The following is a 17,889-nucleotide window of genomic DNA, read 5'->3' on the forward strand; positions in this document are numbered from 1 at the left end:
GAAATAAGCTGCGGGAAATTAATTACGCTGCTAGCAGTTTGAAATAATTATACAAATGTTTTAATTGTAAATTTAAAAAAATTAAAATTAAAAAATTCGAAAAAAATTAACAAAAATATTGTGCTATATCGCAGTTTCATATAAGCTATCAAACAGCTATCACGCTCTCGCTACTTTCAGGTCATCGAGAGGCCCTGAAAATGCCTCATTTGAAGGCGTCGTAAGAATCACAACGCTGTTATTAAACCACGAGTTATGCATACCAGCTTCTTTGTTTTGCAACTGCGTCATCGAGCTGCATTGCTTCGCTATGAATTGTAAACTTCCTAGTAAGCAAATTAAGTTGATTCTCTTCGCCACCATTCGTCATTCGATTCCACCAGTGAATGTTAACAAACTCACTTTGGAATAGCTTCTTCTCTCAAATTCTTTATTCAGGAACCCGATTTTCGTTCGGGTCAGGTTTGTCAGATAATTGCATAAAAAAGGCAGACATCTTTAAGAGAAAACATGCAAGGATTATGCATTGTAATAATATTTGGCTAATTTATTTAGAAATCTGGCAGCCCTGGTTCGATTTTGTTGAACGAGGCTGCATGTTATAACGAGATTTATATGATATTTGTCAGTCAATTAAACAGACTAAGATAGTATTGATTATTAGAGTTGCAACAAAGCGAAATTTAAATGTTTGGAATACCATAATACAACAATACAATTTATTTAATCACGCTAGCCTAGACAACCCGATTGCATGGGCTGATTTCCATAAGGAAGGGGAAAGTTTACAAAAGAAATGTGGCATACAAAAAAACTATTTTAAGAATTTTAATTTGCAAGTCAGTTGATAGCATGCCTGTTTCAACTTTTTTGTCTCAAAATTGTTTTAAAGGAGATTATAGACTCCGCAGTTTTTTCTTCTTGAGGAAGATTTATTTATTTTAATGCAAGGCGCCATATTATATCTAAAGCACCTTTTGCCAAATTATTTTTTAGGCATTCGTACTGCATGCTAAATCAGCATTCCTATTTCTGAGATTGTATGTATTACTTCTTTCATTGTTAAATCGAGATATTTCATTTACATTGGGAGCGCTGTGACCATTCAGAATTTTATAAATAAAAGTGGCTTTAAGATTGTTTCTTCTTTCATCCAGAGATTTCCAATTTAGGTTCTCGAGTAATTCAAAAGAGCGAGTATCGTTAAGTTGCCCCAGCAATTACCCTTGCCGCACGATTTTGGTATTTTTACAACCTATATTTTTAAGATCAGTCGCGCAAAGTCGGACTGCATGCAATAATCGAAATATGGCTGTATTATAGCATTGCATATATAACATTTCTGCAGTCGACAATGGCACAAAAGGTTAATTAAGGATAAAGGATTGCACCAATGCCGGCACTAACCTTGGAACAAATAGATTCGATATGCTTACACCAGGACAATCTTTCTTCCAGGCTCACGCCGAGGCCTAAATATTTCGGTACTTGCATGTTTATTATCATGCAATTAAAATAGGATTACTACATACTTTATTCTTGAGATTTTGGGAAGATCCAATGAACATATGTTTGGTTTTATTGGGATGGATCTGAAGTTTGTTTTGTATCATCCATTTATGTATATTTTCAAGATCACTATTTACCTTCGTAACCAGATCACAGCAGCCATTAGAAGATGCAATATGGCAAGCAACTTTAAAAACGCAGGCGCCAGGCGAAAGCCAGTAATCGACCATAATTACGTATAAATATATAATTATATAGATGGGGTATTTTTAGAAATTTGAAATCACAACATGTTTATATTTTGCCATGGATACCATGCAAACAATAAAATGAACCAGCAGGGGATTCTTGCTTTCGATATACGTGCACAATAGTCAATAAAATGAATAAGTACGTGTGCAGTCTTCATTTTGCTGTGCAGTGTTTTACTTGAATCAAAGATTAAAAACAGCGATAAAAGAAATTAGAAAGGTAGGTCATTTTTCAAACTGCTTGTATCATAACCAATTAGTTAGAGGTCTGTAACCTCCTTTTTAAACGAAACCAGCACGAGTTTAATGCTCCAAATAGATAACTTAGTATATTATATTGCGTGTACGGTTCACTCGCATTAATTGTTATTGTGACATAAACAGAACAGAACGAAAACATTTATACTACTCTGAATTGCCAGTAATGTGTATAAAAGCTAATTGCTCGTTTACACTCGCAATCTTTTCGAAATTTTCCCTTTTTGATCGGTGTAAACGAGTAAAAAAGTCACGGAAATTTACAGGGGCGTGTGCATTTAAGAGCATCTTAAATTATACTCGCTAGATTGCGATTTCAAAAGAAAAAAATCGGACCGAATATTGCATCAACGGTATGAACGGAAATTGGTAAAAATTTTTGTCGATGACTAGAATCGACGACTAGAATCGATGACTAGAAATGCGAATAGAAGTACGTACGTCTTTTGAACAAGTTTGTTGATCAACTTCGATAAACTTCGAACTAAACAGAACCGGATTTGGCAGGAATGATAAATTTCGTACTCATAGTCGCAGTGGAAGTTATAATTTTGATTTTAATATTTATAATTATATTACTAAAATCTTTTTTAATATTATGGCAACCAAATATATTTTGAGGTTTCATTTAAAAGCTTAGCACTTAACTAAATAACAATTAGCACTACCAGTAGGGAATCCGCGTCGGTTTTTTAAAACGATTATTACTGCGTCTTGTTTAGTAAAGGAATTAGGAAATTTGAATTGCCGAATGCTCATCAATTACAGTTAATAATTGTACTCTGATTCAGGGTTCGTTCTTTTGACTCAAACGGTCGAAATGTATAAATTTATTATGACTCTCTTTCTCAGTGAGAGCGTGCATGACGAGCTGCATGACGTAAAGTCTTCCTGCTTGATAAAACTCAACTGACGCAGGGGAAAATTTAAAAGCAGAATAAGGTACCTACCATATTCTAAAGCCTAATATATTATCAAAATAATTACTTTAAAGTTTGTTCAAAAATCGTTGAAATATTTCATTTATGCCCAAACAAAATGAATATTTGCAAATTAAAATGTACAAATGAATCAACATTGACATTGTTCACCTCTGCGGGGGGAGGATGCCGATTATAATAAATGATGCGTGTAGTCTGCAATGGATACGGCTAATAACAAATAAACATGTTTGTTTTTCTGAGAATTGAATTCTGAGTTCCAGATAATAGTCGAGCGAGCGGAAAGGGGTAAGGCTGAGTTACCGAGGTAGGCCCGTTGAGCGCCATGGAAGATATGCAATTACCAGTTTGCTTACGGGAAAAATTCCGTCGACGAAAAAAAAAGTCATAAATATTTCACTTTCGAGCTATCTTTAAAACCAGGAATGGGGAACCAGGAACAGGGAACCGGAAAGAATATCCGGAATCTTTAAAACCCGTAATCAGAATCTCCGGAATTTAAAACCCCGGAATCAGAATCTCTGCAATCTTTAAAACCCGGAATTAGAATCTCCGGAATCTTTGAAACCCGGAATCAGAATCTCTGAAATCTTTAAAACCCGGAATGAGAATGTCCGGAATCTTTAAAACCCGGAATGAGAAACTCCGGAATCTTTAAAACCCGGAATGTGAATATCCGGAATCTTTAAAACCCGGAACAAGAATCTCCGGAATCTTTAAAACCTGGAATGAGAATCTCCGGAATCTTTAAAACTCGGAACGAGAATCTCCGGAATCTTTAAAACCCGGAATGAGAAACATGTAAACAGAAAGAGTGATATTTTACTGATAAAATAATATCTCATTCTATAAATATATTAAGCAAGTTGTGTCATTCGATATCACTTTTATGCGTAAAAAACAGTCAATTTATGATATTGTTGTGTTGGTTTTACACCCGCATTGGAATACAAGACAATTAAGTGGCAGAGGTCATTCAATACGATCGAATTATAAAATGAATACATGTCCACAGCCATGAAAAACGTTACAAACTGAACCATCTTTTTGTGTAGTCACGGGCATCATATCTTCTGTGATTAAAGCTGATAAAAAGTAAGTTTTATAAAACGAAACCTAGTATTACTACTATTATTGAGAGTAGTTTGGAGAAGCTAGCACTCAGTTCTAGCTCTAGTATAAACTGAAAAACACTGAAACCCTTCCTCCCCTGCACTACCATTTTAATGCCTAATGGCATTACCCTAACAATTCTTTAGAAGAAAGAAATCAAAGGCCTACGTATAACAATGTTAATTTAGCTTGTTTATCCAGCACTTACCATGGCCTTTTGTTAAAAAAACAGCACTTGGTTTGTCACTAGCTATTTGTTTTCCGAACATGTTGACAAGTCTTCACTTTGTTGTATATATGACATTTCAACTGTCAACAATACAACAAACCCTAAGGTTGTTGAACTGTCACATTAATTTAATATGGGTGTAAAGGGATTCAAATTTGGGCGAGGAATTCATGGACAAACATTGTTATAGGCTGGCTTTTGGTTTCTTTCTTCTAATTAGGCAAGGTAATGAACTTATGGTGATAATTTCATTTGTTCCAAACCTGCTCAAATCTAGTTAAATTAAGTTCCCCTCCTGTTTTAAGTGTGGTATGATTAAAATCAGATGGGGCTGTCTATATGCAGTGCATCCGACTGGCTTTAGTAAGTGCTTAAGGGCAAGTGGCATTACGGATCCAACTAGAAAACGAGCATTGTTACTTCACCACGCCGGACCTCAAATGCGAGAGATTTTCAAATCATTCACATACGCCATTCACAACGACATAACATATTAGAGAAAAAGTGAAAAACGCGCTAACCGAGCTTAAAAAAAAGATATAAATGAGAAAGTTCCGAAAAACAAAGCAACACTATGGGTTTCTCCCATTGTGGCAGTTCCCAAAAAGACGGGCAGGCTAGAATAGGTGTTGATATGAGACTCGCAAACGAGGCTATAAGACGAGTACGTCATCCGATACCGACAGTTAATGACGTGAGTTTCGCCTTAAACGGAGCTAAATTCTTTCGATACACATTCAGCACGCACGTAGGATTATATCGATACAAGAGACTCGGCTACGGTAGAAACCCTGCCGCGGAAATATTCCAATTGCACTCTCCAAACTGCACTTCAAGGACTTGAAGGCGTAAAAAACATAACGGACAATATCATTGTCTTTGGGTCGACAAGGGCCGAGCACGACGCCAATCATGATAGATGTCTGCAACGCCTTGCAAAAAAAAGGTTTGGGACTAATCCAAAGCAAGTGCGATTTCTTAAGAAACACATTGTCATTCTTCGGACAAATTTTCTCGGAGGAAGGAACGAGCCCTGATCCTAAGAGAGTTGGTGATTTACTAAACGCACCTCAGCCAACTAATGCGCATGAAACCAGAAGCCTTCTTGGTATGGCTAACTATTCTAGTAAATACATTAGAGATTTTGCAACCCTGACCGCTCCACTGCGTGAACTGTCAAGAAAAGACGCTGGATTTGAGTGGACGCAAAACACTAAACAGCATTTAAAAAGCTAAAGAACACACTCACCACTGCGCCATGTATGGCATACATCGACAAAACGATGGAGACATTTATGGTCGTTAATGCAATCCCAGTTGGAGTTTCGGCGATTTTGTCCAAAAAAACCCAAAACGGTGACAGTAACAACCAGCAGATCATTGCGTACGCCAGGCAAGCTTTTGTTACACAAGGCTTTATTGTGTTTATACATATAAAAATAGCTGTAATAATAGGAATATCAACTGCATGACCGGGATTAGTTACATGATTCAGTTTTGCAACCAGACGCCACGTACAAGACGAGTAAATAAAATTTTGGCCCATTCGCCATCATTAATCGCTTTTCCCTTTCATGTATGACATATCGTGGGATTAAATGAGTAATAAGGTGAAAGTATTTACAGTCTTAATTGTCACTTATCTCAATTCTCGCATTTTTTAAACAAAACGTGCGTGCTGTAGGCAATTCAAGTTCTTATGTCAATCAATTGTGTTAAAAATGTTGCACGGTCATGCATGTAACAGATTACGTCAACAAAAGTCAATTCGATAAAATAAGAGTGAAAATAGTTTAAGTTGAAAGATATTGTTCACAGAGGTATTATTTGTAAATTTTACTACTTGTTGATAGTAAATATTTTAAGTTGTGAACATTTTTAAGTATTAATCGATTGAGCAGAAGACCAACTCGGCTAGTACGACAACGCCTTTAACAAACAAGATATAAGAGTTGAAGCGAGCTTCTAAGACCAACCCACATTTCTAACTTACAACGCTGATTGGTTGGATAAAGATCAGCTCACTCTGGTTGATGACGTGTGCAAGTCTCTCTCAACCGTTCCCTCAACTATAAAAGGACGTGCACAACACCCGAACCTTCAGTGGACTAGCGGAGTAAAAACCATATGAAACGTTAGAGAAGCTCAACATTACTGAACCAACGACGAAAGAAAGGGCAGAAAACAACGAGAATCCGAAAGGACAGAAAGCAACGAAGATTCGAGAGCAAGAGAAGACCAAGGAAAGAAAATTAAGAACATTAGTTAACCTATTGTAAAGATCTACAACCTCGCGTAAATAGAAAATAAAATCTTTCAACACGTTGACCGATACTGAGAAAAGACATTCTCAAATAGAAAAAGAGGCGTTAGCGATATTTTGGGCAGTTGAACAATTCATCTATTTTTATTTGGTAGTGAATTTACATTAGTAAACAGACCATAAACGTTTAGAAATTATACAGTATATAGACAGCGGACAGCTAAAACATCGGCACGTATCGAAAGATGGGTTCTTCGTCTCCAATCATGCGTTCAAGATAATACATAAATCAGGTGCAAATAATCCAGTGGATTATCTTTCTCGTCATCCAATTAACGAAAGTAGCAAAAACGGGAGAAGATGACAGAACCGTACATCAATTTCGTAACTCAAAACAGTGTTCCTAAGGCAATGACCTTAAAGGAAATACTTGATACAACTAATGCTGACGAGGCATTAAAAGAATTGCTTGACGTAATCAAAACGTAATCAAACGATTCAAAACAGTGAAGAATGAATTGATAACCGCCACACAAGACATAACATTGAGAGGAACGCGAATTGTTGTCTCTGCTACTTTGCAACAACGGGCAATAGACATTGCACACGAGACGCACTTAGACATTGAAAAGAAGAAATCACTAATTCGCGAGAAAATATGGTTTCCCCAAATTGATAATCGAGTAATGGACACAATCGATCAGTGCGTAGCATGCAAGGCTGCAGGTAGACCAAAACACCCGGAACCTCTTCGCATGACAGAAATGCCAGAATTACCAGGGAGTGTCGTACACGTAGACTTTCCTAGACCTAGACCTACGTCGGAATATCTCTTAGTCGCAGTGAATAGATACTCAAGATTCCCGGAAGTAGAGATTGTTCATTCGATACGAGCTTCAACTGTAACTCCGAAACTGGACAAGATTTTCTCTGTCCATGGAATACCAGATACAATCATATCTGACAATGGACATCACTACAATGGAAACAAATATGCACGATATATGAAAATCATTGGCATTCAAACCAAGTTCTCAACCCCTTATTGGCCTCAAGGGAACGACACCTTAAAAAGATTCATGCAACCGTTGGGAAAGGGATTAAAGACAGCAAAGCTAGAAGGACGACCATGGAAACAAGAGTTATATGACTTATATCGTTTTCTCCTTCAATATCGGACAACCCCGTTTTGTACCACAGGTGTACCACCATCAGAACTATTATTTAATGGAATTGTAAAAGGAAAGATCCCAGTGATAACGCGGAAGAAAGTCATTAATAGACACAAAGAAGCTCGAGACAACGAAAGAACAAAAAAGGAAAGAAATAAAGAAGTCGCAAGTCGTCCATTAATGACAATAATGTATTAAAGCATTACTAGAGACCAACATTACAAAGGAGAAGGGGGAGGATTGTTATCACCTTATGAGAAATAGTGCTAGTCTGCACATGCAGTCCAATCAACTTCTGGCCAAGATTGTAAAAGCTTAATTGTGGGGGAGGCATATTCATACATTCGTCTTATGCCGGACTTATTCCCTTTGCACGTTATTGTTCCTATCATATGTTAACAAAAATATATGAATATAAACCTCCCCAATAGACCTTAGAGGTGCTTACGTCACGCGACTGTCAAACAATAAATTTCAATGCAATGTGGAAAAAAATGTAGGAAAAATTAACCTCATTTTTCATGGATTGAAACTTGTGTGAAGTAGTACCTCTTAGTGTCTATTAAGTGGTCTAGTTACGGTACGACCATTTACGAGTAATATTTTTACCTTAATATTTCGCAAAACATATTGCAGAAGACAGTATTGTGCCAGCAAGCAATTGCCATTTAATGCAAGAGAGTGATGACAAATATAAATATATCCCCTGTTTTTTTTAGATATGCGCGGTGTTGGGGTTTTCACCCTACTCATCGTCACTCTTTGGCAATTGTCTCCAGTAGAAGGTAACGTACAATACAATTATACATATTAGTCGATGTAGCTACATCTATATCGCAAGTCTATTGCACGTCACTGCACACAGTTCTGCAATATTTCTTTTTCTTCAATAATTCAGTGTTGTTTATGAAATCAGTGTTTCATTTTGCCATTACAGAATAAAAATCGTGGCTTAAGACACAGTTTACAATGTCAAGTTTTCTGTTATCACATGCATGCAGTTGGCATTTTTTAACGACAGATCCAAAGGGTTGCTTTTCACTGTCGCGTTTTTTGCACGCACGTAGAGCCTAAAACTTTTTAAGTTGCGGTATATATAGTTTATTATAATGCCAACATAGGCATCTCTAGCTATTTAATCGCTTGTTTCATATTAAGTATCATTTAAGTTATTTTAAACTTTCACGTGCGCATAAGTACGTACAAAAAACAGGACAGTGGAAAAATGCCCCAAGTTTGAAAGTATTTGGTAGAAATATTCAAAGGAACTAAAACAGTGGTTAACACTGAGTTAAATAATAATCCTGATATTCAAAACATGCAAAACATTTAGGGGCTGATTGCATCCAGTGTTTTCAGCGCGGACTGAGTTTCAGCCCAGGGTTGTTATAAAATCCTAACAAAATCGAGCACGCGATTATACGTGACAACAATTTGAGCCTTGATACTCTCTGCAAAACATTAAGAACTTGAGATTGACCAATTTAAATTTTCAACTGTGAACACAGAAACGTTTATATTGTGTAAAACGGGCTTCAAATTTCCAAAGATGAATGAAAAATACAAGCTTTCACGCTTCATTGGAAAAAAAATATTGCAGAGAGAAATTTTACGACGTGATTTGAATATTCGTGACCAAATATCAGGCTAAATTCTGAGCTAGAAAGGGTCTGACATGTATGCGAAAAATACTCATACTAACAACTTATAGGCGAATATATTATTCCCAATTTATGTTTTTAATGAATGCAATGCAACGTTAAGAATTTAGAATTACAAAACCAAATCATAACGTATGGCGTTGAGTAGACTCGCCACATTAAGCGAGGAAAAATTAAACTGTATAATAAACATTCACTTCGGCAGATAACTTTGACCTCGGTCTTAATAATTCTTGACATCATGCTCAGCCTCATCAAATAATTGCTACCAGTGATATTATAATGCAATATCACTGCGAAATCTAGAAACACCGCTGCCTGATTTGATTAAGCCTTCGAATAACCAAAGCAATAAAAACGCACTTCTATTTCACGCAAAACAAATGTTTAAACCTTGGGCGTATAATAAAGCATTGTTGCTGCAGTTATTATAATCGGCAAAGTTTGCCTACAGGTTAAAAGATGCTTTGCCTACAAGGAATTGCTTTTCTGTTTGCTAAACTTACACGTTACCGAAACTGATATATTCTGCTGTTTGCCAAGTTATACGTCGCATTTTGGTGGCGTCGAATGTAATTCAAACGCTAGATAAGGAAATCGGATAAACCTGTACTTTTCCAGTTTGCCCCAATTTTCTTTGAAATGATGCATAAAATTAACTTTTTATAGGAAACAATGGAGAGGAAATTGAATACATCTTCTATTCAAACGCCACTCACATTTCCTATGTTTCTATTGATGGTGGAGAATCTAAAGCCTTGGTGAAGACACCAAGCGCGACCCTTTCTTACGACAAACTTAACTACCGTCTTTGGTATTATAAGGACGGTGAGAAACTGTACAACTCAAATTTGGATGGGAGTGATTTGAAAAATGTTTCGGTTCCATCAAATTTCGGTCCCTTTGCTGTTGATGCAGCGAATCAAAGTGTCTATTATCTCACGAAGTCTGATTTTAACCTTAAATTGCTTGACTATGATGGGAACGACTTACCAGATATTGGTGTATCACCAGACAATGATTTCAGGGATTTGCAAATCGACACCCATGACAGGTAAATTAAATTTCATTTTCAATTTAATATAACTATTTATTCCGAGCAATTGTTAAAGTAATAGTTACTTGAGTAATGGTTAAAAATTGAATCTTTAAAATAAGAAAACATTGACCTAATGTGCTGACGTTCTCAATATAAAATCTCTTAATCAGTCAGGACGTTTATTTATTTACTTATATATTCATTTATTTTGTATGCTTTGTAAGATACACACAAACTTATACAGTACAATATTAAGCACAAATGATCGACAATTACATGATAGTGTATACGCTACAGCTTACGTCAATTACAGCGGCCCTTGACAATAATACAACACAGAAGACAAAACCAAGACACGTTTACAGGAGATTAAGCAAGATGAAGTCGAACGAGACAGGTTACGAGACACGTTACAAGACAAACATATAGACTTCCACGTTCTAGGATCTTCGGCATTATAAATATTCAATACCAATTTGCAATATATATATATAGATATATATATATATAGATGCAATTATTCTAAATCTACTTACATGTATAAAATAGTTAAAACAGTTATTTCTATGATTTTTAATGAAGGTGATTCCCCTTATGATCTTAGGAGTCGTGAAACTGACTTCATTAATACTACTACAACCAAAGAGGGAATTTCTTAAAAGAAATTTCCAATATAATGGAGCTATTCATTGGAATAATTTGCCTATTGATACAAAAAACGCTGATTAGGTTCATTTCTCTAAGAGAATTATAAAATCTACGGCGAGATGAAGCTGATTTTATTCGTTGATGATATTTACTAATAATTGTTTTTTGTATATATCCTGTCCGCTTGTAATTTTTTGTATTTTTATGTAACGATTATCTATCTTTTAACACGCCCCTTATGAAAAACAACTATGCTGATGAGACTAGTGCGTCTTATATAATTATGATATAATAATATAAATACGTTAGTGCGTCTTATATAATATGTGTGTATGTATGTAGGTAGCAATTTTAGAGCTGCGTAACAATGATCACATAACTGGATCATAAATGCATCAATATCAAATAATTTGATGTCAAAATTTTTTCAACCTAGATCAATATTTTTCACCACTGATCTTACGAACAGTCGAAATCTCATCCGGTACAGTCTCGCTGATGGAACTGATCAAACTCTTCACTCTGGTGTTCCTGGAATAGGCACTCATCTTGCGCTCGATACCGTGAATAAAACCGTATATTGGATTCTATTTACTGCTGAGGAAGATTACAAGATATTAAAAACAACGTACGATGGTCAGACTACACAGATAGGAACAGATCAATCAGGAAGTATTACAACAGTGGACATTGCAGTTGGAAATGGATATTTTTATATTCTCGATAAAAAAACAACATCAGAAATTGATAAATATAATAAATCGACAGATACATTGGCTACTACGATTTCACTTTCAACTGAAGCAACAAGAATTATTGTTGTATCTGGTAAGTTCCCGCAGAAATTCACTCCATATATATTCTTTTGAGTTCTTTTTCGACTAATTTTGATAGAATGATAGTATATGATTTTGCACGCGCTTTTGCAAGTATTTTTGTCTTTTAACTGATAACGAGTTTCGCTTACCTCTAGCTCACGTTGTTTCGGAAATTAGCAGCTATTTGCCCGTTCCAATTTAAAATTCTATAATTTTTCATTTACGTGCAACTATTTGTGATTGAAAATGGCGTTTGCGTGACGAGTAGGTATATCTAGAGGAATAAAATTATAATATTTTAGGTGATTTCCAAATTTTCAGCAAATTGCGTTTCCAAAACGAAGCCTGAGATGGTTTTTAGGCTCTAAAATAACCATGCAATCATGGAAGTTTTCATGCGCTTGTTTGGTTTCATAAATGGACTTATTTTAATAACCTTTATCTTTCGTTTTGCTCAACTTGGGTAACTGGGCTCATGTAAACAGGACCTGAATTGTTTTTTTCCTTTAGATAAAGACCATTGTGCTTTGAATAATTCCTGTCCTGCAAACTCGACATGTACGAACTCTCCTGGCACCATTGTATGTTCATGTGACACTGGATTCACTGGAAATCAAACATATTGCCAAGGTATACAGAAAGTGGAAGTTGGAATGCACCAGACAATACCGATTATAATGGAAATTCTATCCAGCCTATTTTTACAAGAATTCTCTATATGAGTTTCCATTAGACGACAAGTCTTAATTTTTTGAAATTTCCAAAATTGCAGCAAGGATTAGAACTACATGATCACTATGACTTACCTTACCCTGATTTCAATATAAGGTTGTTTTCGGTAACAAAAATGAGTCAGTTGCATGCACCCTTACGCACGGTTGTTAACACCTTACAAAAATCGCCTAAAGTTCTACTAGTTTATGCTACTTGTTGACGCTCAAGTCCATGAGCAGCACAACATTTTCAGCCGCGTTTTAATTAATGAGGAACATATTGGTTGTTTTTAGAGTTGAACGGAAGTGATTTCGTTATTTCTTATAAATTAATCATCGCATTTTTGTCCAAACTTCCTAGATATCGATGAGTGTTTAAATAATCCATGTGGATACAATACAAACTGCACAAACACCTTTGGTTCTTACATTTGTAAATGTCAAACAGGATATGAGGGAAATGGAACAAATTGTACAGGTATAGCACCAGTTTCTGTGGAGATTCATTTAACATAATACTCAGCCGCACCTTTACGGCTTTTAAGATTATGTGACACTTCACTCCATGTAGAATAAAGGTCATTAAGGGTCATAACTTCAATGAATAACAGTTCAGCAACCTCTGTGGCTCAGAGGCAAGAGTATGGAATCAGCATTGCAACACTGAGACTCATCTTCGTTGAAGCAATGTAGCATGATTATTAATGGATCAACTTGCGATCTATGTAACAAGAAGGAAATAAATCACCATAGCTAGAAAGAACATACCGAAATTTGTATACAAAAAGGTATACAAAATTGCCAACCTCGCATGGCTATATTTTCGGTACTTTACAATATTTTGCAGCCAAACTTGGCAATTTTACTAAATTTAGTACATTTTTCGGAAATTTCCTTTTTGTTGCCTAAATCAAAAGTTGGTCTATTATGCAAAAGGGCCATTAATAAACCAAAATGATCAGCCGAATATCATCCACACCTGTGACTAACATATGTAATTGCTGGTTCGTAAATACTTGCAAACAAGAGAAATAATTAGGATTATTGAAATGAAATTGTAACTACGTATTACGGAACTTGTGGTTAGAGCATTTTCATGAGTGAAGTGATCAAGACATCAACATCTAAAAGCTGTTCCTGAATGAAAACAAACTACTTTTCAAGTCGTCCGAACACTGGCGTTACCTTAAGACCAGTGATTAATGAAAATCTAACAGACTTGCTTGGCAATTTTGATGATATCAATTTCTGTATAACAGGTTATATTATATGGCTTTTCTAAGTCCTCTATTCTGATTGGTTGACAAGCGGTGCGTAAAGACCCATATCCGGACCGTGGTCCGTATATTCCGTATTTGAACCAATATCCCGGATGTCTCATGCGGTTCAGCCATATAATAAACAGATTATTGCCCTCGCTTGTTCGATCTGTACTATGAAATATCAGACCAAGGCTAATCACACCTCACGCTCGGTCAATAATCAGTTATTATCCAGATAAATTCGTATAATTCCAGGACTGGACTATCTGACATCGTTTGATTAATGGCGTGTAGGCTGAAAAATAGATTTAGTAGAGTAATATTTAAAGTAAGCGATTAATAATTTCGTCCTTTTTTCCTTTTTAAAGATATTGATGAATGTTTGGCTAACCCATGTGGTTTCAACGCAAACTGTACAAACACTGGTGGTTCGTACCTTTGTGAATGTATATCCGGGTATGAAGGAAATGGAACAAATTGTACAGGTAAGATCTGGTTATCAATTAATATTTTCCATTTACTAGTAGGCATTTTCAGGTATGCCGTTCATTGCCACTTTTTTTCTTTAAAAAGCTTATGCGCAAGTTCAGTGTATTCTTCTTCAACAATTATTCACATGATTCCTGAACACCCATATTTCTAAACCAAGCCGAAAATTTTAAAAAACAAGAAAAATGGTATTCTTATTGCACTGAGTCGTATGAAAACAGAAAGTAATTTGCAATTATTTTCGCATTAAATTAAACCCTTAGATGGAAGTCGCGACCACCTGCTAAGTGGCATTCACTATCACAAAAATATTTATTATGTTCGACATATAGTTAAATGGCCTTCCAAAACTATCCTGCACGCGCGCTGACACGTCTAGAGGATAAAGGCGATTCTCCATTACCACCCACTTCATAAAAACAAGGCGCGTACGTAACAAAGCCCTCGCGGGTGTAGAGGACGTAATTGTGGCTCGGATTTATACGTCTCCATATTAGTGCAACATTTCATTACGTCCTGGGCCAACAATTGTTTATTTTTTGTCGGATAGTCAACACTGATTGGCTAACAATTGCGATTTTCTAAATCCGATTCCGATTACATTTGACGCCAGCCAATGAGAGCGCACTGCCCAAGCGCACTTGCGCACGTTTATATGCGCCCAAGCTATATTAAAGCAGATATTAATATTTTACAGATATTAATGAATGTCTGGCAAACCCTTGCGATGTTAATGCAAATTGCACCAATAACGATGGTTCGTATGACTGCACTTGTCATGTGGGATACGAAGGCAATGGCACAATTTGTTCAGGTAAATCATTTTAAAACTTGATAAAAAACCAATGCTGGCAAATGTTATATAGAAAAGGGCAGACTTTACAAAAATCTCAAAGAGGTTGCGGTGACCTTTCTACCTTTTGATGCGTTTTTAAATAATCTCTTGAGCTTTTCTCTCTGTCAGCAAATTCCCCCGTACCGTTTTTAAAATTTAGGGTTGTCACGTATACGCATCTTAGATTATCACTGATAATCGGGCGACTTTGGTTATTCGCGCCACTTACGACAAATATCTACTGATGTTTGATAATCTCCGCCTCGCGTGCCGAAATCTTTCCGTGTGCGTCTAAATGAAAGCTATCTGCTTTTTGCCAACCGCATTGCTCTAGTGTACGCCGGCCTTTATACGTACATTCGCCCCAGGGTAGGGTCGCAGCTCCTCGCAAGAATGATTTTCATTGGCTGAACTTTACAATACATTTCTGTTTCAACCAATAGCATAGCTTCGTTCTTTAGAAAGCAGAGGAAAGCATTATCGAATTGGACGAAAGCGTCCGAGCACTGCGACATGTCCCGGGGTGCATTCAGTAATTATTCAGCCACCATTTTAGTCATAAACCAGCCGAAAAGTAAAGTAAAAAACAAATTCCGAATAAGCGGGATATCTTGTGAGTCAAAATATGAATCAAACAAGACACAGGTTGAGATTGTAAATTTTCGACTTTATTTCAAACTATTTTCAGACAGGATGAAATACAATACTTTACAACGCGATATAACTCGATAATTTACTCTGTAGTATGTATATTTAAAACACGAAAAGAACGTTTTATCATATTTATACGCCACATTGTTGTCGAGCAATAAATTTGCTCCATGTGTTGTATACAAATGCTTATTAGGACGAAACATTGTATAAAGAATACTAATGAGCGTGGCAAATTATATGACGTGTCATCTTAATTAAAATATATAATGCTTTACCATCTATCAGCCCACCTCGCGTGACCTTCTTATGGTTCAAATCAGAGGCTTAAATGCTTATGCATTATTAATGAGTTATATTCTAAGTGATACATTATTATTATTATACATTCTATATTATTTGTAATTATCTTCCCTCATAGAGCAATTAACACGTGGTTTTTAATTAGTTAATTATTGGATGAGGTTTTTGTGCAGTATGCAAAGTTATCAAGGTCTCGGTAAGTTATCAAGATCTTCGCCTTCGGCTCGGCTGATAACGCTTACCTCGACCATGATAACTCTGCATACTGCACAAAAACCTCATCCAATAATCTTTTAAAAGCAAATCAGGATACTATTACTAGAGACGCCGTTTCGGTATAAGAATAGTCCAAAGATGTAAGCGAAGAGATCGACGCTCGAACTATACAAACAGTGAAACATGATGAAAAGCGAATAGAAGTAAAATAGAAAAAGAGACATTGGTAGGGGGGAAAGGGTGATAGAGGCAAAACAATTCAAAACGGTTTCATTATCGCAGAAGCCACTTTTAATGTGAAAAGTAGCGTTAAGTTAATAAGTAACTGCTGAAATGCCTGCATTTTCTACATCTTGTGATACATTGTTTCTCAGATATCAATGAATGTGAAATGGATCCATGTGGTTTTAATTCCAACTGCACAAACACCAATGGCTCGTTTATGTGTGAATGCCAAACTGGATTTGAAGGAAGTGGAATAAATTGTACCGGTAAGACTTTATTCACATGATTTATTAAAGGTTTTGATGTACGGGTAAGGTTATTGCCATGTTTTTACCACTTTCCGATTAAAGTAAGGCAAAACAATGCACTTCTTGACGTTTAAAGACAGCAGCATATTTGCTACTTGATGCAGAGCTATTTACATATGCAGGATAGGCAAAAAATTATCTCGTTTCAATGAATATATACAATGTGTAATTACAAGGTATCGCAAAAACTGCATGATTTAAAGAATTTTTTTTTTTCAGACATAGATGAATGTCAGTCATCCCCTTGTGGTTACAATGCAAATTGCACCAACATTGTTGGTTCTTATGAGTGTGAGTGCAAGACTGGATATACAGGAAATGGAACAAATTGTACAGGTATATAATTATAAGCTAGGTGCATTGCCTTTTGTACAATTATGTAGTTAACATTTCATGCACAATGTGGAAAGAACTTCCCTCGGCCTGTGCGATTATATTGTTTTTACGGAGACATATTTATATGATTGATTATTAAAAATGGCTTCTTGCACTAAAATCATTCAGTATCTCCCTATAGATATCAATGAATGTCAAACAAATCCTTGTGATGGAAATGCAAATTGTACTAATAAAGATGGCTCATATGTATGTACCTGCCAAAAAGGTTATTCTGGAAACGGCGCTAGCTGTACAGGTAAACCTTGGGATATACGAGAGCATATCAGTACAACTAAAAACTTGGTTATTTCATTAAAAATCCGGAATTGCATTGTCCGAAGTGTTATGAAGAGTGTGCTATGCATACACCATGCAAGCATTCCTATAACACTTTCTTGGTGTAAAAAGAGAAATACTCTACCTAAACCATAGGCAGCCCAGACATGTTTGCGCCAGGAGAACGAAAACATGTCTGGGCTGTCTATGCCTAAACAAACTTAGTGTTTCCCTTGTTTGTAAAGGGTAACACTGAAACAAATTCAGTGTTACCCTTTACAAAAATTTCACATAACATTTCACATATGAAATAGGAGTTGAAATTTTTTAA

General features: G+C 36.0%; 2 protein-coding genes and 1 long non-coding RNA gene across 3 annotated transcripts; 2 read left to right on the forward strand and 1 right to left on the reverse strand.

The window, feature by feature from the left end:
* Positions 1 to 124: 124 nt before the first annotated feature.
* On the reverse strand, positions 125 to 1,726 carry LOC114540921. The gene is made up of 3 exons (XR_003689159.1): positions 1,647 to 1,726; positions 1,408 to 1,472; positions 125 to 496 (listed from the first exon to the last, which is right to left on the reverse strand). It is a non-coding gene; the product is annotated as an uncharacterized LOC114540921 (long non-coding RNA).
* A 166-nt stretch (positions 1,727 to 1,892) lies between these two features.
* On the forward strand, positions 1,893 to 17,808 carry LOC114540935 (fibrillin-1-like). The gene is made up of 13 exons (XM_028560932.1): positions 1,893 to 1,980; positions 8,456 to 8,521; positions 10,067 to 10,451; positions 11,521 to 11,775; positions 11,821 to 11,912; positions 12,413 to 12,532; positions 12,977 to 13,093; positions 14,246 to 14,362; positions 15,064 to 15,180; positions 16,746 to 16,862; positions 17,124 to 17,240; positions 17,422 to 17,538; positions 17,804 to 17,808. The coding sequence occupies exons 2-13, from the start codon at positions 8,458 to 8,460 to the stop codon at positions 17,806 to 17,808; spliced, it is 1,623 nt and encodes a 540-aa protein (XP_028416733.1). The 5' UTR covers positions 1,893 to 1,980; positions 8,456 to 8,457.
* On the forward strand, positions 7,251 to 7,934 carry LOC114540934 (uncharacterized protein K02A2.6-like). Its single transcript, XM_028560931.1, has one exon. The coding sequence runs from the start codon at positions 7,251 to 7,253 to the stop codon at positions 7,932 to 7,934; it is 684 nt and encodes a 227-aa protein (XP_028416732.1).
* Positions 17,809 to 17,889: the final 81 nt, after the last annotated feature.

The sequence above is a fragment of the Dendronephthya gigantea genome, unplaced genomic scaffold, assembly GCF_004324835.1.
Source record: "Dendronephthya gigantea isolate DGI-Jeju-01 unplaced genomic scaffold, DenGig_1.0 000255F, whole genome shotgun sequence".
NCBI classification, from domain to species: Eukaryota; Metazoa; Cnidaria; class Anthozoa; order Malacalcyonacea; family Nephtheidae; genus Dendronephthya; species Dendronephthya gigantea.

Bases quoted from the DNA above. Each gene is read 5' to 3' on its own strand.
- LOC114540934 (XM_028560931.1), top strand. From the start codon at position 7,251: ATGGACACAATCGATCAGTGCGTAGCATGCAAGGCTGCAGGTAGACCA.
- LOC114540935 (XM_028560932.1), top strand. From the start codon at position 8,458: ATGCGCGGTGTTGGGGTTTTCACCCTACTCATCGTCACTCTTTGGCAA. The intron at 11,776-11,820 runs TGCAGTTGGAAA...TAAAAAAACAAC, and splicing joins AGTATTACAACAGTGGACAT to ATCAGAAATTGATAAATATA. The intron at 14,363-15,063 runs GTAAGATCTGGT...AATATTTTACAG, and splicing joins AAATGGAACAAATTGTACAG to ATATTAATGAATGTCTGGCA.